Source organism: Leopardus geoffroyi, chromosome A2, assembly GCF_018350155.1.
Source record: "Leopardus geoffroyi isolate Oge1 chromosome A2, O.geoffroyi_Oge1_pat1.0, whole genome shotgun sequence".
Taxonomy (NCBI): domain Eukaryota; kingdom Metazoa; phylum Chordata; class Mammalia; order Carnivora; family Felidae; genus Leopardus; species Leopardus geoffroyi.
The window spans coordinates 589261-616346 of record NC_059331.1 but is presented as its reverse complement, the minus strand read 5'-3'; the positions used below and the strand labels follow the sequence as shown (position 1 = coordinate 616346).

At 63.7% G+C, this 27086-nt stretch overlaps 1 protein-coding gene across 2 annotated transcripts in view; it reads left to right on the top strand.

Annotated features, from left to right (window-relative positions):
* The window catches only part of SBNO2 (strawberry notch homolog 2), a 51167-nt gene that overhangs the window by 1876 nt on the left and 22205 nt on the right, over positions 1-27086 (top strand). For both annotated transcript variants that reach the window (XM_045491183.1, XM_045491182.1), the window contains exons 2-4: positions 12629-12820; positions 17324-17397; positions 18000-18111. In XM_045491183.1, coding sequence (XP_045347139.1) covers positions 12701-12820; positions 17324-17397; positions 18000-18111 — 306 coding nt within the window. In that variant the 5' untranslated portion in view covers positions 12629-12700. The remainder of the gene's footprint in view (positions 1-12628; positions 12821-17323; positions 17398-17999; positions 18112-27086) is intronic.

Here is a 27086-nt window from a genome sequence, read left to right as displayed (position 1 = left end):
TGAGGCGCGTCTGGCCCGACCCTCGCTCCGACTCCGCCGACCCCGCCCAGCCCGAGCCGCGCTCCCCGGCCCGCTCGGGCCCCGGCCTTTCCCCCCCCTCCTCCCCCCCTCCCCCCCCCCCCGCCCCGCGGCCGCCTGCGTCCTGGGCCGGGGGTTCCGGGGTTCCGGGGCCGCGGGCGGAGGGAGCGCGGCGGCCTGTCCCCGCCCTCCTCGGCGACCCCCCCCCCGACCCCGCCCTCTGCCGCGAGCCTTGACCCCGCCCTCCTAAGCGACCCCCCGACCCCGCCCTCCGCCGTAAGCCCCGTGCGCGCTCAGCTGTGAGCCCTGAAGTCGCCCTGCTCCGCGACCCCCGACCCTGTGCTGCTGCGTGACCCCCCTTCCCGACCCGCCTCCGCGTGAACCTTGACCCCATCCTCCGCGGCGACACACCAACCTTTACTTCCCTCCCTCTTCGGTACCCCCGTCCCCACCCATTAGTGATTCCCTTACCCCTCCCTACCGGGACCCCCATCCCGCGCTCTTTAGTGATCCCCAAACTTTACTTTTTCGGTGACCTTTGACCCTGCACTTCTCGGCGACCCTCCAGCACTGTGTGACCACCCCCTTCACAACCGCTTCTCCGTCATTCCCTGACTGCCCCTTTTTGTGACCCCCCCCCCCCCCCCCCCCCCCCGGCCTCCGCGACCCAGCCCCTTCCTCCGGGTGCCTCCTGACCTCTCCTATGTTGGTGACCCCTGACCCCGGGCTCCTTGGCGCTTCCTGCCCTCTCCTGCTTTCCTAGCGGCTCTGTCCAGACACCCCTGTTGCCCACGGCCTTGGGATGGGGGCCTTCCTGGGGTCGGCTGACTGGGCCCAGAGTGTTGGGTGGGAGTCTTGCCTCTGCTGGCATCGGAACCTGGCCTCCAAGGACAGGAGGACGGGAGGAGGTGGGCAGAGAGCTGGAGGTGGGCGGGTGCGCAAGGGGATGCCCGCGGTGGGTCCTGCCCATGCCGGGCTGCTCCCCAGCACCCAGGTCCCTGGAGCAGGAGGCTGGGGGACCCAGAGTCAGGGAGTACGGGTGTGGACAGCCACGGAGGAGCTCCTGGGAGGCGGTGGCTCCCTGAATAATGTGGTTAATGGTCTGAAGGGGAAGAAAATCTGAGTCTGTAAGATGTGTGTCTGGGGCACCCCTGGCTTCTGCTTCCCAGCACGGACATCGGTCCTGCCTGCCCTGAAGGACTTTCCTGCCTGGCCGCTGCCTGGCCACGCTAGCTTGGCGCCATGTGTTTGCACCCCACGCAGGAGGGTGCCTGGCCTGGAAGCCGACCAAGGTGAAGCTTCATCTGGCAGTTTGGGGGGTAGTGAGTGTTTCATGGCAGGGCTAGGGGGGCTGGTGTAGGACAGGCTTCAGCTGGGAGCCTGCTTACCTGCTGCTGGGCATGGCGGATGTTTGGATCTTCCCCATAGATGCTTAGGAAAGGCTGAAGGAAGATGGGGCTCGGGCCCCGGGGACTGCAGACCCTGCAGGGAGGACAGATGGCCACCTGTCAAAGGCACCGTACTCCAGAGACTGTCTGAGGCCAGTGTGGGTTGGGATGTGAGGCCTGGCCCTTCCTCCAGGGCTGGACCTGACCCTGCGCCTCTCTTTTCCCTCCCTGCCTGGCTGTGGGGGGCGCTGTGCAGTCGTGGACCCTTGTGAGCACAGCTGCTGGGTGCTCCTTTCTTGGACGCTGAGACCAGGGCCCACTGGCCAGCCTATCTGTGTTCTTTCTTCCCAAGCACCCTGGATTTTCCCAGGGGAGGCCCCAGAGGTGGGTGAGTGCAGCCCAGAGCTGTGTGCTTAGGGCCACGGTCCTCTTAGGACATCCATTTCCAGAGGCTTCATAGAGAATGCTGAATATGAAGTCTGGGCCACTGGGTGGGTGGGCCAGAGAAGGCAGGATAGGTGAATGGCCCCAGGGTCCCACCTGGTCGGGAAGATGCCGGCAGGTATGCAGAAGGCCCCCAAGCAGCCTGGCAGATGCAAGACCGCCCGCCCAGGGACAAGCCGCTGTGGGGACTGAGGGGAAGGCGTTCTGTGATTTCAGACGGGGGAGGGCGCTTTTGATTAGCTCAGAGTATCTGAGCAGACACCTATTCACACCTGCCCGGAGCCAGCATCTGCCTGGTGTGTGTGTGTGTGTGTGTGTGTGTGTGTGTGTGCACGTGTCTTAGAAGACGGGTGGGGGGACCAGATTTCCAGGAGAGCCTGTGGGACTGAGTGCAGCAGGGGGCTAGGTCCCTTGGAGACTGAGTGGGGCGGGGCCAGCCACAAGTGTGCAGGCAGCAGCCCAGAGCCAGTGTTCTCCAGCCGCGTGACCTTGGGCCAGTCACTGCCCTGATCTGGGGGGACACCGAGGCTGGATTCCCGGACCCCGCAGGCCTGGCCCCCACTGGGGCGAGAGACCAGCTGAGGCTGGCCCAGCTCAGTTCTAGCAAAGTCCCTGAGGCCCCTCAGCAGGGGCCAGGCCGGAAACGCTGACCGAGTGAGTTCGGCCGGGAATAAAGAGGCAACTGTGTCCAGTCCCCAGAGGCCACCTCCCTCCCAGGATGGCCTCCTCTGGGTAACAGGCCTTTATGGCCGCGGGTGGGGGTGGGGACCTGCTTGTTCCTCTGCTGGTGGGTAACGTAACCTCAAGTACAAACACCGTGAGGCTGATGTGCAGAGTGGGGGGCACCCTCCAAGGTGCCAGCAGCGTCCAGGGCGTGCCCGTGTGTGCGTGTGCGCGCCCACCTGTGAGGGTGCTGGGAGTGTGTGCAGCATGTGTCCTGCGACCCGTGCGCGCCTCTGCTGCGTGCCCAGTTGTGTACATGTGCCCACGTGAGTGTGCTCTCAGCGCTGAGTGTGTTTGCCTACACGCGTGTGTGTCTTGTATGTACATGAGAGAGCGTGCGTCACGTTCGTGGGATTTGTCAGCGGCAGGTTGGAGTGTCACAGCCAGGGTGTAGCAGGCCTCCCGGGGCAGCCAGAAGGCACAGTCACCCGGACCATCCCAGGCCTGGCCTTACTCCTGCTCACCTGCCGTCCGCCCTGCCCTGCCCGGGCCCAAGTGCAGGCCCGAGCCCTGGTGTCCATGACGTGCCTCGCGAGTGTGGGTCCCCTCTCCCCTGAGTGGGGTCCCTTGGAGCGGCCCTTTCCCCCGCTCCTGCTGTGCAAATTTCCTTCATCTTCTTGCCGTTGGGGACAGCTGGCCCGCAGGTCCCCTGCTTCCCTTTCTGCCAGGCGGATGACTCAGGCGAGGGCTGAGACCGTGATTTCTGATGCTCAGGCTCTGTCACCTGCTGCTCGGTCTTGCCAGGCCCCGAGGGGAGGCAGAGATAAGGCTTGTCATTTGCTTATGTATCGCCCCGCGGACGGACCCTGAACATGCGACGCTCAGGGAGGGAACCCGACACGAGAGGCCACACGGGGTGTGAGTCCATGTGTGCGAAACGTCCAGAGCAGGCTCATCCAGGGACAGGAAGGGGCTCGAAGGGGCCGGGGGCTGGGGAGGAGGTGGGGGTGAGGGGGACAGGGTTTCCTTTGGCTGATGGAATGTTCTGGCACTCGATAGAGGTGATGGTTGCACAACTCTGTGAATGTACTGAAAACCACTGAATTGTATACTGTAAATATGCGAAGTATACGGTTTGTGAACTGTGCCTTCACAGAACAAAACAGCAAGGCCTGTCCTTGGTCAGATGCCCATGTGCTGTGGCCTGGGGGTGAGCGGGTGTCGGGGAGCGGGCCCCTTCCAGCCCCACGAGGAAGTCGAGAAGAGACATCTCCTCACTGTATGAAGGGTGGGAGCCGCCCCTGAACCCCAGCGCTGTCTGGGACGTGCAGATGGACGTGGTGTGCAACGTGCATCACGTAAGAAGTCCTGGGGGTGTTTGGACTTCTGGTGTAGGGGTGCCTTGGGCGGGAGGCCCCGGGGGAGCTCCCCCGTAAAGCCTGGGCCCTGTAGGAGATAGGGGAAGGGGTGCTGGACTGCGCTGCCCTGGCTGTCCTTCGACGGCCCTGATTGCCCGGGGACCTCCCTGCCGGGAGGCCAGGTGACAGTGGGGAGCGTAGCGACCCCAGGGAGTTGGTCCCATCTAAAGTCATCTGTGGACTCTAACTCCTCCTGGGCCATCTGCAGGGGGTGCCCTCCAGCTGTGTGGTCCTCAGCATGGTGGGCGGGGACATGGCCCAGGGAGGCCCACAAAGCACCTGTCGTGTGGGGGGGGGGGGAGAGGGGGAAGGAGTTTGTGTGGCCCCTGCTGTGTGATGGCAGATTTGGGCTTTAGTCTGACCCTGGGGCTCGTGGTCTGTGTGCCTCTCAGGTGCCCCTGCGGAACCGGGTACCTGCTGGCCCTTCCCTGGGACTCCTGTCCCTAGAGCCCCATGGCAAGGGAGTCACCAGGTCTGGTGGCACTGAGAGCAGACAGCCAGACTCCCCATTGGGACTGGCCTCCGTCTCCTTTGCTCCAAGGCCTGCTGCGTTTCAAAAGCGACCTGTGCCACACTCTGGAGGCAGGTCACCTGCATTTCCTTGCAGTCACAACCCAGAGGGTCAGAGGCCACTGACACAGGATAGGGGGATGGCAGGAGGAAGGGAGCGGGTCTGCAGAGAGCAGTAAACCTTTATGGCACTGACTCACCAGGTGGGGCAGAAATCCCTGCCCTCAGAGTGGCGTCTTCCTCTGCATGTTGTAAGGTATGGTACGTAAGGTACGTTCAGGAAAGGCTGCCCCCGCCCCCCCCCCCCGGCCCCGACAGCTGCACGTGTGAGCGGCAGGTGTGGACGTGGGAAGGTGGACCCGTTGACCTGCTCAAACCCTTGTCTCCTGCTGGGGTGCCGTGGGCATCCGAATCTGTGTCTGGGTTCGCGCATGGTCTGCACGGGGCCAGAGCTCAGCAGCGTTTCTGGAAGGTCCTCCTCGGCCACTTGCCCTGAAAGCTGTGAGGTGGGGGTGTAGCCACCCCCCCCCACGCCCCCGCCTAGTCCCAGGGTGGTTCCGAGCTTGGCACTTGTGGCCCAAGGCATCGGAGCCTCTCCTGGCATCGTTCAGGCATGTGTGAGCTGCCTGGGGGCGTGTCAGGATTGGATCCTGGCCCTGTAGGTGCTCTGCCACCTGAGGGCGGGGCTCAGAGTGAATGAGCCCCTGGGTCCATGTCGGGGACTGTCAGGGACAGGGGCGAATGAGCCCCCGGGTCCATCTTGGGGACCGTCAGGGACAGGGGCGAATGAGCCCCCGGGTCTGTGTTGGGGACCATCAGGGACAGCCTTGCAGAGGGGTTCTGCATTGTCACAGGGGGACTGGGTGGTCCCACCCCCAGCACTGTGGGAACCTGCAGGAAGTCACCCACATAAGGAGGATGTGACATGAAGGCTGGATTGCCAACTTTGAGAAATCAGGGGCTGCCACCCCCAAATGTAGGTCTGCCGCGTCTCTCAAAGAATCAGCCCGTCGGGAAGCCCGGGCCACATTCCTGCATAGTGTAGGCTGTGCTGTCCCCGCCGCCCCCCGCCCCCCCACCCGGCTCCTCTGAGGACTCCGGGAGGCTTCCCCGAGAAGGGGTTGTGGGGGCTTCTGTTCTCCACAAACTGTTATTATGGGGGACACTGGGCCAGCCTGGTTGCCCGCTGGTCCGTTATGAGCTATGCTCTACTCGACTTGTGTGGTTGGCTCAGAAATGGTCCCAGAGACCAGGTCCCTCGAGGCCCCTGAGGTGGGGGTGACCCTGGATTCCCCAGGGACCCAGCATTCTCCCGAGGTCCTCAAAAGCAGAGCACCTTTAGGGGCGCCTGGCTGGCTCACTCGGTTAAGCACCCGACTCTCGGCTTCGGCTCAGGCCACGATCTCACGGTTCGTGGGTCTGAGCCTTGTGTTGGGCTCTGTGCTGACGGTGGAGCCTGCTTGGGATTCTCTCTCTCCCTCTGTCTCTGCCCCTCCCCCCCAAAAAAAGGAGAAAACCTTCTCACTGGAGGCCGAAGGGGAGCGAGAGGCTCGAACTTGAGGGAGGCTTCCGTGTGCTGCTGCCGGCGACAGGGACGCGGGCCTGTGTCCCGTGGACGCTGCGTCTGCCCGCGAGAGGGACCCAGCATGAAGCCCGGGCCTTGTGACACCCAGAGCTTGGGGTTCTTGCGGCTGCGACGTGGGGGCCTCTGCTGTCTTCCCAGAGGCGGGCACGGCCCGGTGCCGGCGTTTGCTCGGGACGGGGCGCGTGAGACCGGCCCGAGCCCGGAGGAGTCCTCCCCCTCTCGCGGGACACCATTTGCTCTTTGGGTTTGGGTGAAGGTCCCTGGCGATGGTCTTGCACCAGGCTGGCCTGCGGGAGCCTGAGGAGGGTGTGGACGGGTCAGGCCGCACACCTGGGACCGGCGTGACCCCGCGTGGGCAGCGGTAGCCCTGTCCTGCTCAGGGTTCCCTGGGGGCTCAGGAGACACCTGGCATGCCAGCCGGCCTGAAGCAAGCCCGACACTAGCAGGGGTGACAGCAAGCACCGGGACAGACAGACCACCCTCCACACGGACAGACCGCGCGGGGCACGTCGCTGTCAAGGGACCGGGACGTCGGGCCGGTGGGCTTTGGCCCTAAAACCTGCTCGCGGGAAGAAGACGTGGGTGTCAGAGGAGACCACAAGCTCAGTGTGTGCGATGCCTCTCAAAAACCGCGAGCGAGCGCAGACCTGAAGAGGCACTTCCCAGAAGAAGCCACGTGGGGGGTGCTCAGCGCCTGTAGGAGGTGTTGGTGTCGGGGACAGAGGTTTGAAGGCCTACCACCCTTAAGCGGCGCTCCAGTGGCGGGAGCGGGCTGGCCGGCGCAACAGCGGTCCCCAGCCGTGGGCAGGTGGGTCGGTGCAGCACCGTGGGAAACCATTGGACCACACCCGGAAGTGAGCCCCCTCGGGCTCAGGGGGCCCCTCCCGAGACCCAGACTCCAGCGTCCTCAGCCATGACCGAGGAGGCTCCCTGTTCCGGTCCCCATTCCCCTCTGGGCCCTTGGATGGGTTGCGCAGGGCTGTGTGCCCCCAAAGCTGTGCCTGTGGGGCTGGCAGAGCACCCTCCCTGGCCTCCCCGGGGCTGCCGTCAACCCGGCGTCTGTCACAGGCTGCTTTATAAAGCGCCCGCCCCGCCGCGGGGCTGTCCTTCCACCCTGACCTTCGTGGGCCGTCACAGGCGCTGCTGCTGACTTGGCCAGGCTACCCTGGACCCACGGGCTGGGGTCCGTGGGCACAGGGCCAGCAGAGGTGCTGCCCGGAGAGGCGGACGGAGAGCCGCAGGCAACCCCGAGGCTCCCCCAGAGCTCAGCTCCAGGCTCTCTGTGCCTCACAGGGTATCGTCCCGTCCCTCTGGGGTTGGTCCCGCTTCCCCGGATGCAGCTTTCCCGCCCTCCTGGCTGGCCCTCGCCCGGGCGAGCGAGAGGACACTGACACGTGCCGAGTGCTCCGCCGGGCCGGGTCTGTCGCCCCCGCCTGGCCCCCCCCCACCGACCCCAGGTGGCGAGCGGGGCCCTGCGTGCTGCTGTCACTCCTGGGCGTCAGGTTGGGGTCACGGGCCTGTGGTGTCCCTCCTGCCGGAGCCACCTGCACTTTCTGTCCACTTCCGGGCCTCGCACCGAGCCGCGTGCTGACCACGCAGGCCAGGGCCGGGGCGTCCGGGCTCCCCATCCAGCCCGGTGTGGCCGCCGCCCGTGCTAGCCACAGCTCGGCCCCCCAGGCGAAGGTGTGCGGGGGCACCGGGCCTCACGTCCCCGCAGGACGGCAGGACCGGAGATTCGCGGGAGCCCCATCAGTTGAGACGTGGCCTCCGGGGAATGGGGTGTGGGTGGGCCTCTGGGGGCCCGTTGAAGACAGAACTGGAAATTGAACCCCTGGACAGCTGTGCTCTCAAGTGGGGATTCTGGGCCAGCCCACCTTGTCCTTGTCTCAGATGCAGGGGCTCCCCCTTCCTGCGCTGCCTGACCTGGGCACCGGGCGCCGGGGCTCCTGCCCTGTCTTCGGCATCTCAGAGCTGTTGCGTTCCGGATGCCTCCTGGGAACTCTAGAAATCCGAGGTCACGTGCTTGCCGCCAGCGTCGCCCAGAGCTCCTGGTCGGCAGTGCTCCCGGGGTCACAGGGACTCGGACTGAGGGTTGGGGTGGCTCCAGCTGGGGTTTGCTTTCCCCTCCAGTCGGAGTGTCCTGGGGTGACCTTACCAACTGACCACACAGTGGGCCGCTTAAACCACGGAGCTTTATTCTCTTCCAGTCCTGGAGCCCAGAGGTCTGAGGTCAAGGTGTGGCAGGGCCTGGGCTGTGACCCAAGGTCACATGGCCATCTCCTCTGGGTCTGTGTTTGAATCTCCCTCTTATAAGGTACCAGTCTTTGCAGCAGGGCCCACTCTACCCCAGTATGGCCCCATCTTTGCTGATTGCATCAACTAAAACCCTATTTCCAGGCGAGGCCCCGTTCACAGGTTCCCAGTGGATGTGAATTTAGGGAATGGCCGTGGCCCGCACCTCTCCTGCCCCATTGCTGGCACCCTGTCCGGCCCCCGCCCCCTTTGCTGTTTGCCTGCCACTCTGGCCTCAGCAGATGAGGGAGGCAGGAGCCCCCCACAACGTCTTCCCTGGGGACCCTAGCCCCTCCCTCCCCTTCCTTTTTGTCCTTGGGCCCAGCGCACCCATGAAGGCCACTCTCTGGGGGGTGTGCTCCCTCGGAGGGCCTGGGAGAGCTGAGCTATGCCTGGAGCCCAGGTAGGATCTCTGCTCTGGACTGGGGCCCCCAGCACAGGCCGTGGAGTCTCCCCTCCACGTGGAACCCTGCCCGGCTGCCTGCCTCCTGCTGACACCTGCACGGCCCATCTTGGCCGGGCCCCTCTGTCTGGGAGCAGAGGAGTTCTCTGGATGCCCCTGCCCGTGTCCCTTCCTGGGCACCCCCACTGGGACAGCCCCAGGCCGGCTCTGACCCGCGGCTCCCCACCCGTCGCTCGGTGTGGAGTCCACAGGCAGACCCTCCCCAGACAGTCCTGGTTGGCCAAGTTGGGGTCTCATCAGGCCTCTGGATTTTACCAGGGCCTCTGCCCTGAGAGCCGAGCCTCACAGAGCCCTGGCCAGCCTCTGTTGGGCCCCCGGCCCCCCTCCCTACCTCCCCCACCTGACCCCTGCTGGTATCCCTGGATCGTCACTCAGAGCCAGGTGGAAGGACGGCCAGAGAGGCCACCATCTTGTGCCCTGTGGCAGGCCAGCCAGTCCCTGCTGCCCAGAGACACAGTTCCCAGGGCGGGGGACGACATCGTCCTGGCCTGGCGGGGTCCAGACAAGGTAACAGGTGGGAGCGGGCAGGCAGTCTGGGCAGCCATCAGGGTCGGGACAGCCTGCTCACAGCATCCGGGGGGCAGGCCCACAGGGCTGAGGGGGTTGGCAGAGAGGCTGGGTGCCCGCAGGTGCCTGCCGGCCGGGGCGTATGAGAAAGACGGGCTCTTCCAGGCCTTGGCCTCCCTCCATGCTGCGCTGCCCCGTTGTCCTGTCTGGCCCACTGATTCCTTGATCTTTTTCTTTCACAATGACTCATTCGAAAACCTGATCTCAAAAGGAAATTGTCTGAACACAAACCACGATTGTGAAGCGTAGGCCTCTGTGAGCACCCACGCTTCACCTGTCACGGGATGTTCTAAAAATACACGCCGGGCCCACCACATGGGTGCTGAGCTCTGACCCAGCGGGCCAGCCTTTGTTACCTCCCCTCGTGCCCCAAGACCCCACCTGGTACCCACGGGGCTGGTCCTGGGGCAGCTGGAAAGTCCCAGGCATGCAGCGCGTTAGTGCTCTGGGGTCCGGGGCCTAGGGCAGGGTTCAAAGGGCAGGAGGTAGGGGAGGTCAGCAGAGGCCAGAAATCGGGGGGGGGGGGTCAGGACAGCTGGAGTCTGAGGGAACTGAAGGAGGGCTGTTTGGGGGCTGCCCCAGGGCTTTGGGGGGATGGGGGAACAGGAAGCCTGAGGCTGTGGAGGTGCGGCAGCGGTGACAGGTAACACTGGCCCCCGGGGGTTTGGAGGAAGGGGGCACTGTAGGGTGGCCTCTGGGGGCACGGGGTGGTGGTGGGCACAGTGTGAAATTCGTAGTGTAAAACTGGGTCTTTCAACGTGTACGATTCAGTGTTTTCCACTATACGATGTACGAACATCCCCGTCACCTCATTCCAGAACCCCGCCCCCAGCCATCACCCCCACTCCTCCCCCGGCGCCCCGAGCCCCGCTCCTGTCCGTGGATGGGCCTGTTCTGGACGTTTCATACACGTGGACTCACCCCGTGTGGCGTCTGGTGTCGGGTTTCCTCCCTGAGCGTCATGCGTTCAGGGTCTGCTCGCGGGGCGGCGGGGGTGGGCGCCTCGCTCCTGCTCGGGGGGCTGAGTGATGTGCGCGTGCGCGGTAGGTGCACCTGAGGGGCGTGCGCGTGCGCGGTGGGCACATTGTGTTTATCCTCTCGCCAGTTTACGACATTGGGTTCTGCCATCCTCACACCTTGTGACTCACGCTGCTGTGAACGTGTGTGTATAGGTTTTATGTCGATAAGTATTTTCGTTTCTTCTCGGGTTCCTGGGAAGCTGCCCACAGCACCACCGTGCTCCTTGGCCTGTGGCCTCTGGATGGTGCTTTTCTAAAGGGGCAGCCCGGGGCTCAGTGGCTGCAGAGCCTGGAAGCACCTGTTTGTGGGAGGGGTTCAGCTTCACTCCGGGACACGTGGGGCACGGACAGGGTTTAACAGGTGGCCTCGGGTGGAGGACACATCTCAAGCACCTGCTGCAGAGAAGGGGCGGGCGGTCGAACCCCAGGGCTGAGGGGATGCTGGCCAATGCCTGTGGTCAGCTATATGTTTCCTCTGTTGAATTAAGGTCATTCCTGCCTGCCTTCTGTCCCAGGTGCTGGGGGCAGAGCCCCCTCGAGGGGTATCCCCCAAATCCAGGAGATTTCCTGGGGCCTCAGTGAAACCAGTGGTCACCTAACTGGTCCCTGGATTGCTGGGGCCTTGGGCTCTGCTGAGTGCCTGACCAGCCTTGCCCATGTACCTCCAAACAACTCAGTTCTCCTGTTGAGCAAAACTGGGGCTCAGAGGAGCTGAGGTGTCCCTGAGTTGTCAAATAATAATCTAGTTGTTAGAAGGCTGAGCTGGGTTTGACCACCTCTGCCTGAGCCCGAAATCTTTAAAAGGAAGGGCTGAGACCCCAAATCACCGAGCAGCTGTGTGTTTGTTTATGGAGCGAGACCTCAGGACTTCACACTCCCGGCTTCCAGGTCTGTGTCCCACCAGGTCCCCAGCCAGGAGCCTGGAGGGCACAGGCCGGAGCAGGCCAGGGCCACCGAGGCAGGGGGAAGTGCTGTCTTCCCGGCAGGTGTGAGCCCGTGGCTCGCCCAGAGCAGTGGAGGCGAGCAGGGCAGCACCAAGGCTTGGAGCTGGCTGGAGCTTGGCCCCGCGGGCCCCTTCTCTGGCCAGGAGCTTGGGGTGAAGGCAACCCTCCCCACCCCCTGAGGGATTGCATAAGCTGCCCGTGTGCGGACAGTGATTACTGGAAGTCCCGAGGATTTCTTCATCCAGGGCTTGGCCGGGAGTGGCAGCTGCCTCCCCTTCCTGCCCCCCTCGGTGATTAATGTCCTCAGCCACTGCCTGACTGAGGAGCACAGGGGCCGGCCTAGGGTCCGGGCTCAGCCAGGAGCAGTGGTGCGGGGGGGGGGGGGGGTGGTGGGGCCGGGGAGCCTAGGCCACAGTCCACGGGGCAGATGGAAATCGTGTGGGAAATCCCGTGTATCTGTTGTCGGCTCCTATGGCAGGCATGTTCCCGGCTGGGTCTGCCTGCATTCGAGAACAGGAACATTCTCAGTGGGGATGCTGTGTGTCCTTACCACTTCCTGGCTCAGCTTGGCCCTGACTCCCCCAGAGCCCCTTCTGCAAACCTGCTCTGGCTGCAGGGGGACAGGACTGGCCCCTAGCCTGGAGGTGCTTGCTGAGTTGGACTTTGCCTCACAGCCTCAGACATGCCAGGTCACAGAGCCAGGCCCGCGGGATCAGCTGAGTCTCCGCTACTGGCCGTGGGGCCCAGATGGCCGGAGCATCCCCCCAGGGCCTGAGCTGGTCGCGTGATGGGCAGGGAGGGAAAGCGGTCGGGTGGCCCAGCCTCACCGGAAGGGCTGCCACCGTCCTGAAGATCTGTCCCTGGGGCTGGTCTTCTTTCTGTCTCAGGCCCCCTCTGTGGCCAGGAGCCCCACTTGGTGGCGCTTGATGCCTGGGTGGGACCTGCGGTCGGAGGTCCAGGCGCAGCGTCCCCAGGAGGGGCTGCCAGGCAGCAGCTAGGGTCCCCTGGTGCGCTTGGAGCACGGGGGCCGCGTGCGCTCCTGTCCCAGCAGCCGAGGGGTTGCTTGAGCACGCTAGCACGCTCGCACGCTCAGGCTGAGCTGGGGTCCGGGCCCCCTCCCTGCGCCAGCACAGCCCCCGGGAAGAGTCCAGGAACCCAGAGGGGCGCCTGTCACCGCTGTGACATCGGGGGAGCCTCGGCTCACACCCTCCCGGATCAGGGGCCTGCTGTGCTGACCCCACCCCCTCGGCGCCAGCCTCGCGGGGACTCCAGAGGTTGACCTCTCCCCCCAGGTCATGATGCCGTCTCTCCCCCCAGGTCATGATGCCGCCGCCCAGGAGCAAGAAGCCCAGATAGACGCCTCGGCGGCCTGGGTCGTGGAGCCGCCCGATGCTGGCGGCAGGGCCCGCCATGGACGGCGAGTTTCCTCAGCGCGAACCTCCGCCAGCGGGCGGCATCCTGTATAGCCCGCCGCCGCTGCAGAGCCCGCTGTGCGGGTCCGGCGTCCAGGTGAGCCCCCGCCGTCCGCGGTCGGCCTCGGGGCAGGACGCTGCCCTCGCGGGCGGGTGCGGCCGCAGCTGCCCTTTCCAGGGCCTCGAGCGGACGTCCCAGTCCCCGGCCCGGCAGGGGGACGCCTTGGGGTGCCCGCCTGCCATCAGGTCTGTTTGCCAAGGCCGTGACGGGCCCTCAGGGAGACGCTCGGGCCTGGGCTGCCGCCGCCTTCCCTGCAGGACAGGGGCTGGGGCCTCTGTGACGTGGACTTTTTTACCAAGGTTTCCTATTTTCAATTTAATGGACTTTGTGTCTCAAGCAGTTTAGGGTTTATAGAAAAATTGGACAGAAAGTTTCCACCTCTCCCACTTTCCCCATCGATAACGTTTTTCATCAGTGACCCTGCTGAGTTATCACAACGGATGAGCCAGCACCGAACGTGACGAACCACGGTCCACAGCGGACACGAGGTCACTCCCGGTGCGGCACACCCCGTGGGTTCGGACGAATGTCACGGACACCTGCCCACCACCACGGTGTCGTCCGGAGTAGACCCACGGCCCCGAAATTCCCGTGCTCCTCCCATTCACCCTCCCCCACCCCGGCAGCCGTGCCTCCGTGGTCCTGCCTTGTCCAGAACAGCCTGGACTTGGAACCACCCCGTGTGTCGCCTGCTCAGCCTGGCTTCTGTCACCCAGTGCTGTGCGTCTGAAGCTCCTCTGTGGCTCTGCATGGCTCGATGGCCCGTTTTTAGTGCCGAGTAATATTCCCTCGTCTGGGCCGGGCCACTGCGTGTTTATGGACCGGTTTACCTGCTGGAGGGCGTCTCAGTTGCTCCTAGGTCCTGACAGCTAGTGAAGTGTCTCAAGTAAAAGCACCACAGGTTCCAGCAGCTGCAAAGGGCCCCGTGGAGAGAAGGGTTCAGAATTGTGCACCAAGTCAGGCCTGGAGCGCCCCCGCTCCCGGTTTCTGGGGCGAAACCAGGGTTCTTTCTCCTGTAGAAAAGCGAACGGTGTTTCTGAGTAGAGAGACTTGAGCTGCCAGGAAGGGAGGGAGAAGGGTGTCGGGACACAGTGGCAAGGGGTGCACGTGGCTGGGGCTGCCACGGGGTCCCTCCTTCAGGAAAGCGTCAGCTGCCGCCTGCCCCTCGGTCCTGCTGGTTTGGGGCCGGGAGGAGGGCCAGGTGGCAAGAGAGAGCAAGGATCGAGCCTGGGTTTGAGAGGAGCCGGGAAGTGGGCCGCTGGGGTCAGGCTAGCTCAGGGCCCGATGCCCAGAACCATCAGGAGGAACCTGGGAGAGCAGCATTCAGTCTCCGTCCAGATGTGCCCACGTGGTGCCCTCACGTAAGAGGCGCGGGACAGAAGTGGTGTAGGTGAGCCATCAGTCTGGGGAAGGCAGAAATGAGTTACCCCCGAAGGTAACACTTCCAGGCCTCGGCTGACGTCCAGCGCCTCTGGCCAGGGTCCCAGACGTCACCGTGTGCCTCCTCTCTCCCCCTTTCCTGTTGGAGCTGTGTCCACATGTCCCCTGACTCCGTGTCCCCCTGCTCCCCTCTGAACTTCTGCCCGCGTCGTCATGGCGATGCCTTCCTGTTCCCCACGTGCCATCTGGCCCCTGGCAGTCAGTGTGTGGGCTCTATGTCCCGCCACTTTGTAGTCTCAGACCGTGCGTTTGTCATTCTTAACAGCGCTGCAGGATTCCTTCTTGTCGGCATCCCATAACTTGCTTAATGATTTCCCTGTTGTTGGGCCTTTGGGGTGATTCCAGTTTTCTGCTGCTATAAATAGCACTGTGTGCCCCCCCCCCCCCCCCCCGTCCCCATGGATTGGGCAGGAGGGTGTCCTTCTGAATCAATTCCTGGGTCGGAAGGAGTACTGGGTAGGATCACAGATTCTGGGCTGGGGCCACACCCTCTCAATGGTGGCCAGTATGCCGACGGGGAGGAGGGGGCACGCCTGGGCTGCCGTGGGGACCCATTGCAAGGGATGTGCCTCTCCGAGCCCGACTCTGGCTCTTTCTGAGGCTGGGCCACTCCTCCCCAGGCTGCACGCTGAGCCTGTCCCTGGTGGGCTACCAGCTGTGAGGGCTGCCCCCTACCCGGGCCACTCTGGGTGCAGCTCCCGCTGACGCTGAGCGTGTATGTGGTCGGTGTGGTCAGGATACTTTGTGCCACTCCCCTTCATCTGTCCTGGCTGGGCTGAGCCACCGTCAGGAGAAGGAGACCTACCCCGGGACTGCCAGTGTCATTGAGGTGGCCAGGTTTAGCAACCGAAACTGCAGACCTTTAATGAAACGTAAGTTTCACATAACCGCAAATGATATTTTAGTGTGTGTGTTCTATGCAACGTTTACACTAAAGATTGTCGTTTATCAGAAATGCCAATTTCGCTGGACACCCCGTATTTTATGTGGCAGCCTTATTTTATCTGCTGCCCTAGTGAAAGTGTTCTCTTCTTACATCAACTTACAGGTGGCCTGGGCAGCCTTGGATTAATGTCCCAGGGCCTGCCTCTCCCCAGGAGAGGCCAGCCTCTCTGTCTCCACCTGAAATCCCCAGGCAGGCTCGAATGGGCTGGTAGGGGTCAGGCATCCATCTCTGGACCGATCATGCCCCAGGGGCCTGCCCTCTAAAGGCAAAGACGTACCTCTGGCCTTAAGTGGAAAATCCCAAGGAAACCTCTGATTGGCTGGCTGGGTTCAGGGGCTCCTCTCTGGACCAGTCATGACCCAGGGGCCTGCCCTCTAAAGGTGTGGCCACCCTTCTGGCCTCAAGTGGGAAAGACCGAGGTGGGCTCTGATTGGCAGCTGCGTGGTGCCCCTGAGCTGGGGGAGGAGTGACCTCCCACCCTCCGGCTTCCTGGCTGAAGCCCCAAGGTCCGAGAAGACCTGGGGTCCTGGGTGCGGCGGCGAAGGTTGAGTAAATGAAGGCCCTCCACCGCCGGGAGCCCCCCGAAGCCTTGAGGCCGGCCCTGCCTGCTGTGTGCCCACGGTGCCACGTGTGCGCCTGGGACGGTTTATGCCAGTTCGTTGAAGCGGCTGAGTATGGTCTCTGCTGTGGAAGTGTTCCGGGAGTGCCCTGGAGGGGGAGCCTTCCGGAGGCTTCCACGGCGATTCCTCCATGATTCCTCCAGCCTTCGTGCCGGAGCTGCTCTGATCTTACAGCCCGGGCAGGTGCCGGAGGAGCGTGCGTCTCTCCTTCCGAAGTTCTGGCTCTCTGCGGCTGGACGTGTGGACACCGACCGCCCTGCAGGGGTGGGGTGTTGGGGGGAAACGCACAGGGATGGGAAGTCGGGGCCGGCTCCTCCCTCCCAGACACAGGCGCCATACATAGAAGGGCGCCTGGTCTCCCAGCCATCTGGGCTGGTTCCGGGCCAGCTGTCGTTCACGGGTCCCGTGAGCGGGAGGAAGCGGTGGCTGGGGGATCGGTTCCCGGTGGCCTCGCTGAGGAGCGGGACCCGCGTGGACCAGCGGGAAGGCCGCTGCGCTCCCGTCTCTGGACATGCCGTCTGGCAGAGCCAGCTAGGACGAGTAGGGGACGGTGACGGCCGCCAGCAGGCCTCTCCCCACCGCAGGTCGGGGACCTCCCCGACATGGTCCCATGTGGGCCACGTTGTGGGTCAGGGGAGGGACCCCTGCTCGGCAGGCTGCGGGACCAGCCACTTCTTTCGTACGGAAGGCGGGGGGCGTGAGTGTCCGCAGCCCTCCACCCTGAGTCGGTCTGGTCAGAGCCCAGTGCAGGGCCCCCTCAAGTCCTCGCTGACCTCAGGCTCATTCTTGCAGCCCCCCATCAGTGTTTCTCAAAGCAGGCTCCCCAGGACCCCTACCTGTGCTGCACTCTTGGGCCAGACGGGCTTGGGGGTTTCCCGGAACACCCTTGGCCAGAGGGAGTTCTCAGAAGGCCAGGCTCTTGTCCCTTCTCCCCCCTCCCGGGAGGGGGCTGGGGCGGGGACCGGTCCTTGGCGCCGGTGGGAGCCCCTCCAAAGAAGTCCTCTTTGCCACACGGGCGCCTCCCTCGGGGCTGGATTGGAGGGGGGAGCTCATGCGGCCTTGCTTCTCGCCCAGTCCCACCCTGCGCTTTCTAGAACCGGGGGGCCTCCATGCAGAGTCCCTGGCCCACCAGCACGCCTGGATCCTGGGTGAAACGGGGGCTCCCGGTCAGACCCTCGGATGGGCTGCCCAGGCCCCTTCAGGGGTTCTGGAGGCACTCCAGTCCGGAGGTGGGTCACACCTGCCCACCCCCGCCCTGCCCACAGAGGGGCTTACAGCAGCGGCACACCAGGCCCGGGCCCGAGCCCTTCGCGGCTGTGGACGAGTTCCCCTCGGTGGGCTCTCCCATGCAGATGGGCAAACTGAGGCCCCGAGCTGTCAAGTGGTTAAGTGACTCCTAGGTGACCCAGGTGGGACGCCACAGGGTGACGTTTCTACCTGGACGGGGTCGCAGAGTCCTCACCCCCTCCTCGCTGAGGAGCCCCCCGCCCCTTCCACAGGGCAGCCCCTCCTGACGCTCTTGGTCTGTTCCAGAACACCATGCTGCACTACCCGTGGTGGAGCTCCTTCTCGCCCACGCCGTACCCAGCCTTCTCCAGCGAAAGCCAGTAAGTTCCTCTGGCCTCCAGGGTCCGAGCCAGCCCCGCCACGTCCCGCTGGGTGGCCACAGTGCCCTCGAGGCCTTCCGTGGCTCTGTAGCCACTGGTGAAACAAAACCAGAGCTCGTGGCAAGTGAGGGGCTTCGGTGTCCTGCTGAGGGGGCCGTGGGCTGCACCCCGGCCACACGGAGGCAGCCGAGACTGACCGGCCGTGACTTGTCTTAGAAAGAGCCCGCCAGGAAAAAGGGCAAAGGTGGTGGGGATGAAGAATCCTGGGAGGGCTCCGTGGGTACCCTCTGGGCAGGGGGTGGCCCTGGGCAGCGGGGGAGAACTTTGGGGGCAAAGGAGCGGGGAGGGCACTTTCCTGCAGAGGGCAATGGCGACCTGGGTTTTGAAGAGTCCGTAGGAGTTTGCCGGGGGAGCCGGCGCACAACCAGGCCAAGGAATGGCCTATGGAAAGGACCCAGAGCACGGAGCCAGAGGCTTGAGGTCTCTCCGGGGCACTGTGTTCCGGGACGGGGGCGCGGGGGCCTCTGCTCTGAGCTGAGTGTCTCGGATGCCAGAGCCCTCCCTTAGGCTCCTGATGGCTGACCTTCCCTGTCTGCCTGCAGCCAGTTCGTGAACTCCACCTCCTTCATCGTCAGCCAGCCCTGCGCGGACACCAGCTGCGGACCTTCCGCCGCCACCCCCAGCTTCCTGCCAAAGACAGGCGACTTTCCTCAGGTAGGGACCTGGAGCCAGAGTCCCCCTTCGATCCCCACGTGCTCCCGGAGGCCCGTGCCACGCACCGGTGGCCTCGGCCGGGCCCTGGGCTGGGCTCAGGGCCACGTGGAGCCACGGCTTGTACTTGGGAATAGCCAGTGCTCCCCTCTACTGCAGGCCTGGCCCGAGGGCTCCCGACTCACAGCCACGCCCGCGTGGGCCTGTCAGGGCGGCTTCCGGGCAGCGAGAGAGCTGGGCTAGGGGCCACACCTGTCCCCGTGCTGCTCACGCCCCCGCCGTGGGTTGTGGGGCGGTACCGTGGAGCATCTGATGCGCTTTTCCCAGACCTTAGCGCCTTCCTCTCCTGGGCGGAGGCCCCCGCGCCTGCTCCGTCTGGGTGCCTTACTTAGCGTCTCGGCAAGGGTCTGCCGTGTTCCCCGCGCCCCTGGCCAGAACGACGTTCCGTCCGGCACAAACCCCGTTGTTGGCATTTATGTCCCCAAACGGCAACTGTTTGGAGAGCGCCACCCACCCAAACCGAAGGAAGAGATACGTGTGATCTCTTTTTTTGGAGAATCGGGGGGACCCTCCCCGGCAGGCGTCTCTAATGGCACGCGACTTCTCGTGGCGGCCCGGACACCGGGCGCCTCACGAAGATTCGTGGGAAGGAGCCCAGTGCGATCGGAAGCTGGGGCTGGCAGCAGCCGGGCAGCGTGGTCTCCCTGGGAAGTTTGGAATCCATGGCCCCAGTGGTTTCGCTGTGGCACGCAGTTTGGGAACCGGCCAGCTTGGAGGGCCCCAGAGGCTCAGCTGCCCTGAGCATGTTTTCCCTGTGAAGTGGGGGCCTGTGGGGGTGGCAGTCCGGGAGGCTGTGGCTCGGACCTGTCAGCTCAAACCCGCTAGAGCCAGACAAGCGCAGTTCAGGAGGCTGGCCGTTGTCCACGCGGCCTGGCCGGGCGGGGATCTGGAGCCTGGACCAGTGTCCCCCAAATCCGGGTCCACCCAGAGCCTCGGAATGAGACCGTTTTTGGAAACAGGGTCTTTGTGGGTGTCATTTCGCTGAAGATGGAGATGAGGTGATCCCAGATCACGATGGCCCTAACCCTAAAGGAGGAGAGACACAGACACAGAGGAAGCACGTGACCCCGAGGCAGAGTGAGCCACGCGGCCACGAGCAGGGATGCCAGGAGCTGGGCGAGGCAGGAGGGGCCTCCCCTGGAGCCTCCCGGGGATCGCGGCCCGTGACACCTTGACCTGGGGTGTCTCCCCCGCGGGGCCTCGGGGCACACCGGTGTGTTGTTGAAGTCCTCCCTCTCCATCTGGGACGCTTTGTGGCCGCCCAGGGAACGACTTGGCCAGGCCTGGAGGAGATGGGAGCACAGGGGCCCCCCCGGCCCTTGGGGGCGCACGCCGGCCTCGTCTGGCCCCCAGACCTCCCAGGGTGAGGAGTCAGTGGGAGGGGGATGGGAGGGCCCTGTGGACGGGGCCCCGTCCCGCAAGGGATGCCCCGGCCCCTCTGTTTGGCGGCCGCCATCGCCCAGCCCGGGACGCAGCTGGTCCGTCCGTGGCCCGAGACCCTCTCTGGCCCGCCGTGCCTCGGGGCTGGCGGCCCTGCCTGGCTCTGAGCCCCGATGAAGTTCCTCCGTACGTGTCCCCAACACGGCTCCACATCCAGACGTGGCGTCCCGTGATGCTGACGCCCACGCTGGGGCGTCACCTGCCGCACGGACGGGGAAGCTGAGGCTCGGGTGCACGCAGGCCCCGCCCCAGTAGCCCCCCCCCGCCCCCCGCCCCCCTGGCCCCAGTCCCCCGACTGTGTCTCATGCACTCAGCTTGCACAGCTGCTCCTGGCTCTGCCCGGAGCAGACGCGCTTTCTTCCACCAAGACCCCCTCGGGGCCACCGCGCCCTTTTCTCATCACGTGCAGGGGAGCTCGGCTGCACCCATCCCGCGGAGCATCCGCTGAACGTGGCGGGCGCCTACCCTGCCGGGGGCACCTTGAACCAGGTCTTTTTTCTAAAGCCGCTTCTTCAGACAAAATCTCACCCTGTGCCAAGCGTGGGATTGACAGATGTGAGACCAAAGTTCAGATGCGGTGAAGGGTCTTGAGGCCCTGTCGGTCTCTATCACCTCCCTCGTGACCCCTGGGCCTGTGGGCGAGGACAGGAAGGGGGCCAGACCGAGCTTGGCATTCGAGGCCCTTCACAGCTGTGCCTCAGCCAGTGGACCCACCGCAGACACCCTCCGTTCCTAACTGACCAGATAACATCACCATGGTGACAGGCAAAGGGACAGCCTCAAAGACGTCCCCGTCCCGATCGTGGGACTGGGGACCTGTCCCCTCACACAGCAGAGGGGACCTTGTCAAGGCCCCCCAGGCGGGGGTAGCCCTGGGTACTCCGGGGGGCCCGGCGGCCTCACGAGGCCCTCTCGAGAGGGAGGCAGAGAATCAGAGGCAGAGAGACAGGCAGACCCCGTGCTGCTGGCCGCGAGGATGAGGAGGGGCTGTGGGCCCAGGATGCGCCCGCTCTGGAAGCCAGAAAAGGGGGGAGAGGGCTGTCCCTGGGGCCCCGGGGAGGAACATAGCTCTCCATTTTGGACTTCTGATTTCCAGAACCATAAGGTAATAAGCGTGTGCTATTTTAAGCCATGAGGTTTGTGGTAGTTCATTACAGTGGCAAGAGGAGTCTGATGGACCATGTGAAGCCCTCACGTGGCCCCTGGCACGCTCTCGAAATGTCCCCACTGTTGTAGAAGTCAGAAGAAATTGGAATAGAAAAGCCAGAGCTGGGCTGGGGCAAGGAGTGGACGTAGGCCTGCAGGCCTTAACGTACCTCCTCCTAACTAAACCTGAGCTCTGAGTTTCCTATCAGCCAAAGCAAAAAGAGAAAGGAGAGGAGCTGTGTGACTCTTGTTGCCTGCAAAGAGAAAGCTTCTCCCCCAATGTCCTCCTGGGGCACGGAGCAGCTCCTTGGGGTCGGCATCCCGCGCCCATCTCCCCGGGGACTGCTTATGGCGTTGGTTCCCAGCCCTGTGGTTGGTCTTGGCTCTAGCTTTCTGTCTCAGGGCCTTTGTTCCTCCTGTTGTGACTAGGGCTGAATCATTGGACGTTAGGGGTACCGGGCTCTGTACCAGGAACCAGGAACCTCCCCTGGTTCTGTACGTGAGCCGACCCAGACCCAGGACCGTTGGTGGCAGGTTGGTCTCGCCTTGTTGTGGGATCCTTGTTTTATTTTTGTTGTTGTTGTTGTTTTAATTTTAATTTTAATTTTATTTTTAAGTAAACTGTGTGTCCGAAATGGGGCTTGAACTCGTGACCCCAAGATCAAGAGTTGCATGCTCTACTGGCTGAGTCCGTCAGGCATGCCAGGGTTCCTGTTTTATAGACACCCAGGTGGGGCCCACATCCTGTGGGACCCTGCTGTCAGGAATGCAGCAGGTCAAGGCTAACCCCCACTCCGAGGTGGCTCTGCCCTGCGGGGTGGGCCTGGCGTTCAAACCACGAGCCCCCTGCAGAGGCCCAGAGCCCAGGGGCCCAGGTTCCAGTTCGGAAGGCCCATGCACCCAGGGGTTATCTATAAATTCCAGGTCTGATACTCTCTTTTTCTGTTTGTTCGTTAAGGTTTTCGTGACAAGATGACTTTCAAAGCACTTTAGGTTATAGGGAGGTTGCAAAAACAGTACCAGCACTTCTCGAACACTGTCACTCGTTTGCCCAGTGTCCTGGCACGTTGTCGTCTTCTGGAACCACGGTCCATTGTCACGGCGCAGAGAGTAGCCCCCGCACAGCACCAGTGACTGACCAGAGGGCCGGGGCTGGGGCCCCGAGGCCTCTGTAGAGAGCTGGTCGGTCGCCGCCGAGGGCCCCTGCCTGGGCTGGCCTGGGGCCCTCACGCTAAGGAGGGGTTCTGTCTTGTTGACGGGAGTCCCGCAGACGGGGCGCTGTGTCCTCCTGGGGCGTCACTTCCAAGCCTGCTGGCGTGGGTGTGCCTTACCGCTGACGGTCCTGCCCTCCAGCCCCGGTTGGGGACCGCCCCGCGCCTCCCTGTCCCCCATCCGCTGTCCGGTCGCTGCCATTTTCCCCTCTCCCCCTGCGAGGGTGCGTCAGGGACCCTGGTCCCTTGTGGTGGGGAGGGGGGGTGGATTTCCCCAGGCACTGGTAGCCATTGCCTGCAGTGACCGCCGCCATGGGGTCTGGCTGGCAGACGTTTCTATCCTTGCTCCGCCGTGTCGATCCGCCGGAGGTCTTCTGTCGGGAGAGCTGTGCCTTCCCTTACTCAGTCACGTTGGTGACAACACGGGCTACGGTCAGGTGCTATCCGCTGCTTCTGCGTTGGCTGTCGGAGCATCTGTCCCTCTGTGTTCTCCCTTGTACCCCCTAGGGATGGCCCAGGCTCACTCCCTGAAGTCCCTGCCTCAGCCTTCATGCCACCTGCTTCCCCAGGGAAGGGCCCCTTCTCTGTGCATGGCACGGAGCCACTGAGGCTCCCACGTCTGTGAGCGACCTCGATAGTCGAGGGGCCCCACGTGGCGTCTCCCACCGCCCGGGAGCACTGTGTGTTGGGTGTGAGTGCGTGGCTTTTCATTCGTTCTTTACTTTCAGGTGAGGTATGATTTGCATATCGCACAGTCCACTGACTTAGCAAATTCACCGGGTTATGCAAGTACCATCTCCATGGAATTCCAGAATGTTCCATCACCCCAAAAGGAAACCCCCTTCCCGGCAGCGGATGAGCCTGTTCTGGACGCTTCACACACGCGGAGTCACACGCCGTGTGGCCTCTCGAGTCGGGTTCCCTCCCTGAGCGTCGCGTGTTCAGGGTCCGTCCGCGAGGCGGCGGGGGCGGGAGCCTCGCCCCTGCTCGCGGCCGAGGGACGTGTGCGTGCGCGGTGGACACGGTCCTCAGCGGACGTGCGCGTCCGTGGTGGATGTGTTGTGTGTGTCCGTTTATCCCTCGTTGGGCATCTGGGTTGTTCCCACGGCGCGGATTTGGGTGACTGTGAATTGTGCTGCTGTGAACATCGGTAACCGGCTTCTTTGTGGACCTGAATCTGATTGGGGGGAGGTACTTGGGGAAATGTTGAAGTCGCGGCGGCGGGTGAGGGACTCAACGTCGCAGAGCGGCCCTCCCGGCCTCGTGCCTGCAGCCCTCGCTGCCCCGCCCCTCAGGCCCTCCCCCGCGTTCTCCCCACCCTGGTATCTGGGGTCCTGGTTGTGGGTGTGACCACCCGACCCTCCCTGCTACACCCCCAGGGCTCATCCTCACTGCATCCCCCCCTCTCCTCCCCCCCCCCCCCCCCCCCCCCCGCAGACGCGTTCCCTGGGAGTAGGGGCTGCCCCGACCCCTCCTCCCAAAGTCACCTGGACCCCTAACGTCTCAGCTGGACTCTGGGGGAGGGCACTTCTTTACGCACTGAGCCCCCCTCGCTCTGTCATTGGAGCGGGCGTCCACCCTGAGAGTCCAGGCGTCTCGGGTGGGTCCCGCATCCACCCAGTGAGGACACTTTCCGTCTGCCGGCCTGGGGCTTCTGGGAAGCCAGGATGAGGTCACAGCTCAGAAAAGTGCTTTGCGAACTCTCAGCAGCTCTCCAGTGAGGGGCGGGCGGCACGGAGGCTCTGCAAATGGATTTCAGCGGGGATCAGAGGCCCGGCACGCCCCGCCAGCAGGCTCCCCGGAGTTACCGGCATCGGCAAACCGAGCGAGCGGGAGGTTTCCTCTCAAAGGAAGCCCGTTGGTTCACACTGAGCCACGGCGGAGAACCCGCCCCCGCCCCCAGCTCCGCGGTCCATGCCGAGGGCCGCGGCCGAGGAAGCCCCGCTCTGTGATCTGTCCTAAGGGCCGCAGACAGGTGGCGACAGGGAGCACAGGTGTCTCCAGAGGGTCTCTGCACAGAAACTGGGACACCGGGGACAGGGGACAGGGACGAGGACGGGAGGGAGGGGCTGTGAGTCCTGCAGAAAAGCCCTTGGTCGGGATCTGGCCACAGGGAGCAGAGCTCCAGCCTCTCCTGATGGCGACAGGGTGGTCAGGGTCAGTTTTCTGGCTGAGGCCGCTGTCCCCACGATAGTGGGCTATGGCAGCAGTGTCTTAGGGGGCCGTGGGAGCTGGGGCGGCCCCCAGAGAGCACCGCAAGCAGGGAGACCTGGCGCCAGTTCTGGGGCCACAAGTCCTAGATCAGAGGGAGGGTCCCTTGGCCTGTGCCACCTGCAGCGGCACCTGCCCCCGTGGCCTATGGTTGCCTCCCCACACACCTGTGTCTGGGTTTCCCTCCTGCAAGGACACCAGTCACCGGATTGGGCCCACCTGACTCCTGCACGACCTTATCTTAACTGATTGTATTTGCAAAGATTCTATACCCAAATAAGGTCCCCTTCACAGGCACTAGGGGGTCAAGACTTGGACATGTCATTTGGGGGGGACACAATTCACCCCTCAACAGGAACATTCCAGCCATGCAGTGTGCCTGAGGGGAGCCTGCAATGCCCACCACACCCTCTGCCGTAAGTCAGGACAAACAGGCCACCTGGGCACAGGCTTGCTGTGGGGGCCTAGTGGGGAGGGGAGAGCCCAAAACAGACCGGGAGGGTCTTGGGAATCCCGGGGCAGCTGGGCCTCGCCCGCCCCTCTGTACGTGGCCTGGCCACAGGGCAGAGGGTCAGTCTGGGGCCAGAGAGAGGGTCCCACCAGACAGCACTGCGGCCCAGACGCAGCCAGACGGGGACGGAACCAGTCACGTCCCTGGTCACGACCCCACTCACACTGGTGCCGGGGCCTCTGCCCAGACCCCCACTCGGCCCCTCCACCCCTGTCCAGACTCGTAGCAGACCCACACAGCCTGCGGCCACCGGGGGCGGGGGGGTGGGGGTGGGGGTGCGCAGGACAGCCCTGAGGGTGCTGACTTCTTGGTGTGGGAACCCCCACCCGGTTTCCCTGTCTCCTCAGGGCCACCCTTGCCCATCAGTCTGGTGCCGAGATTTGGGGGACAGATACTCAAAGGTCAGTAACTGTGCTGGAAACTTGATGGACTTTATGCTAAATCTAATAATGAGAGCCTGGCCCAGGCACTGCGTTCATCTTTTATTTCAGTTCCCAGTGATTATTTTTAAACGGAGTCAGAACTGGGGCGCCTGGGGGGCTTGGTCGGTTGAGGGTCCGACTTCGGCTCAGGTCATGATCTCACAGTTTGTAGGTTCGAGCCCCGCGTTGGGCTGTCAGCACAGAGCTTGCTTGGGATCTTCTGTCCCCTTCTCTGCCCCATGTGTGTCTCTCAGAAATACACATTTAAAACTGAGTCGGGCGCCTGGGTGGCTCAGTTGGTTAAGCATGCAACTCTTGGTTTCGGCTCAGGTCGTGATCTCACGGTTCGTCAGCTGAAGCCCAGCATCAGGCTCTGTGCTGACATGGGAGCCTGCTTGGGATTCTCTCCCTCTCTCTGTCCCTCCCCTGCTCACACTGTCTCTGTGTCTCTCTAAATAAATAAACAAACGAACTTTAAAAAATCAATAAACGAAAATAAAACTGAGAATTCATATGCCTTAAAATCCATGCTTTTGGGGCGCCTGGCTGGCTCCACTGGTAGAGTGCGTGACTCTTGATCTCAGTGTGGTGAGTTCAAGCCCCATACTGGGTGTAGAGCCTACTTAAAAAAAAAAAAAAAAAAAAAAAAAAAAAGAATAAAAACTGTTATAAAAAAATAGTAAAAGCCACTCTTTTAAGTAAATTCACAGAATTGTGCAACCACCACCCCTAATTCCAGAACATTCCTCATCTAAAAGCAACCCTGTCCCCATTAGCCATCACCTCCCCATCCCCGGCCCCCATGAGCCCCCTTCGCGTCGTGGATGAGCCCGTCCTGGACGTTTCACACACTCGGACTCACACCCCGTGGGGCCTCTCGTGTCTGGTTGGCTCCTTGAGCGTCGTGTGTTCAGGGTTCGTCCGCGGGGGGGGGGGGGGGGGGGGGGTGCCACGCCCCTGCTGGCGGCTGAGGGGCGTGCGCAGTGGACCCGGTCATCTGTGCGCGTGCGCGGGGGACGTGGTCATGTGTGGGCGTGCGGGTCGGGGTTTCGTGGACGTGAGTGTTCATGTCTCTCGGGTGTGGACCCGGCAGTGGGGTCGCGGGGTCGTGTGGTGACCCTGGGGTTGACCTGATGAGGAACTGACCGCGGGCCTGTCTTCCAGAGAGACCGCCCCGCTCTCGTCCCTACCGCCAGCCGGGGCTTCTGGTTCCTCCACTTCCGCTGACGCTTAGCCATAGTCAGCTGAGTGTCGCGGTCCCGGCGGCCGGCCGGGAGGTGGTGTCTCACGGGTTTTGGTTTGCGTTTGCTCGTTGCCTGACGGTGTCGAGCGGCTCTCTGCCGGCTGGTCGCCCTTTGCGCTTCCCCTGCACACGCGGTGGCCCCAGCCAGGCCCGGCCCTCCCCTCCCGTTGTTGGGGTTCGGGCGTCTGCCGGCCGTGAGGTGCGGGCAGGACGGGGGCAGCCACGGTGGCCTTGTTGCGTCTGCAGCATTGGACCCCGCGGTCCCTCATTGTCCCTGACCAGGCCCGCGGCCCGGGGTCTCTCCCCAGCGAGAGCCCGTCGTGTGTCCATGCCCCCCCAGCCTATGCTGCGAGGCTCGCCTCACCAGCTTGCTCCTCTCAGCCAAGTGACGGCTACGTGGCACAAACACCCTACCAGGTGGGTTTGCTGTTCTCTTAAAAAAATTTTAAGCATATTTATTTTTGAGAGACAGCGCGCGCGCGCACACACACGCATGCATGCACACCCCAGTGGGGGAGGGGCAGAGAGAGGGGGAGACACAGAACCCGAAGCAGGCTCCAGTCCCCGAGCTGTCAGCACAGAGCCGGACGTGGGGCTCGAACCCACGAACCGTGAGATCATGACCTGAGCCGAAGTCGGAGGCTCAACCGACTGAGCCACCCAGGCGCCCCCAAAGTGGGTTTTCTAAAAGCAACAGTTGCTTCCCGGGGAAGGGGACACCTGACCCCACAGGG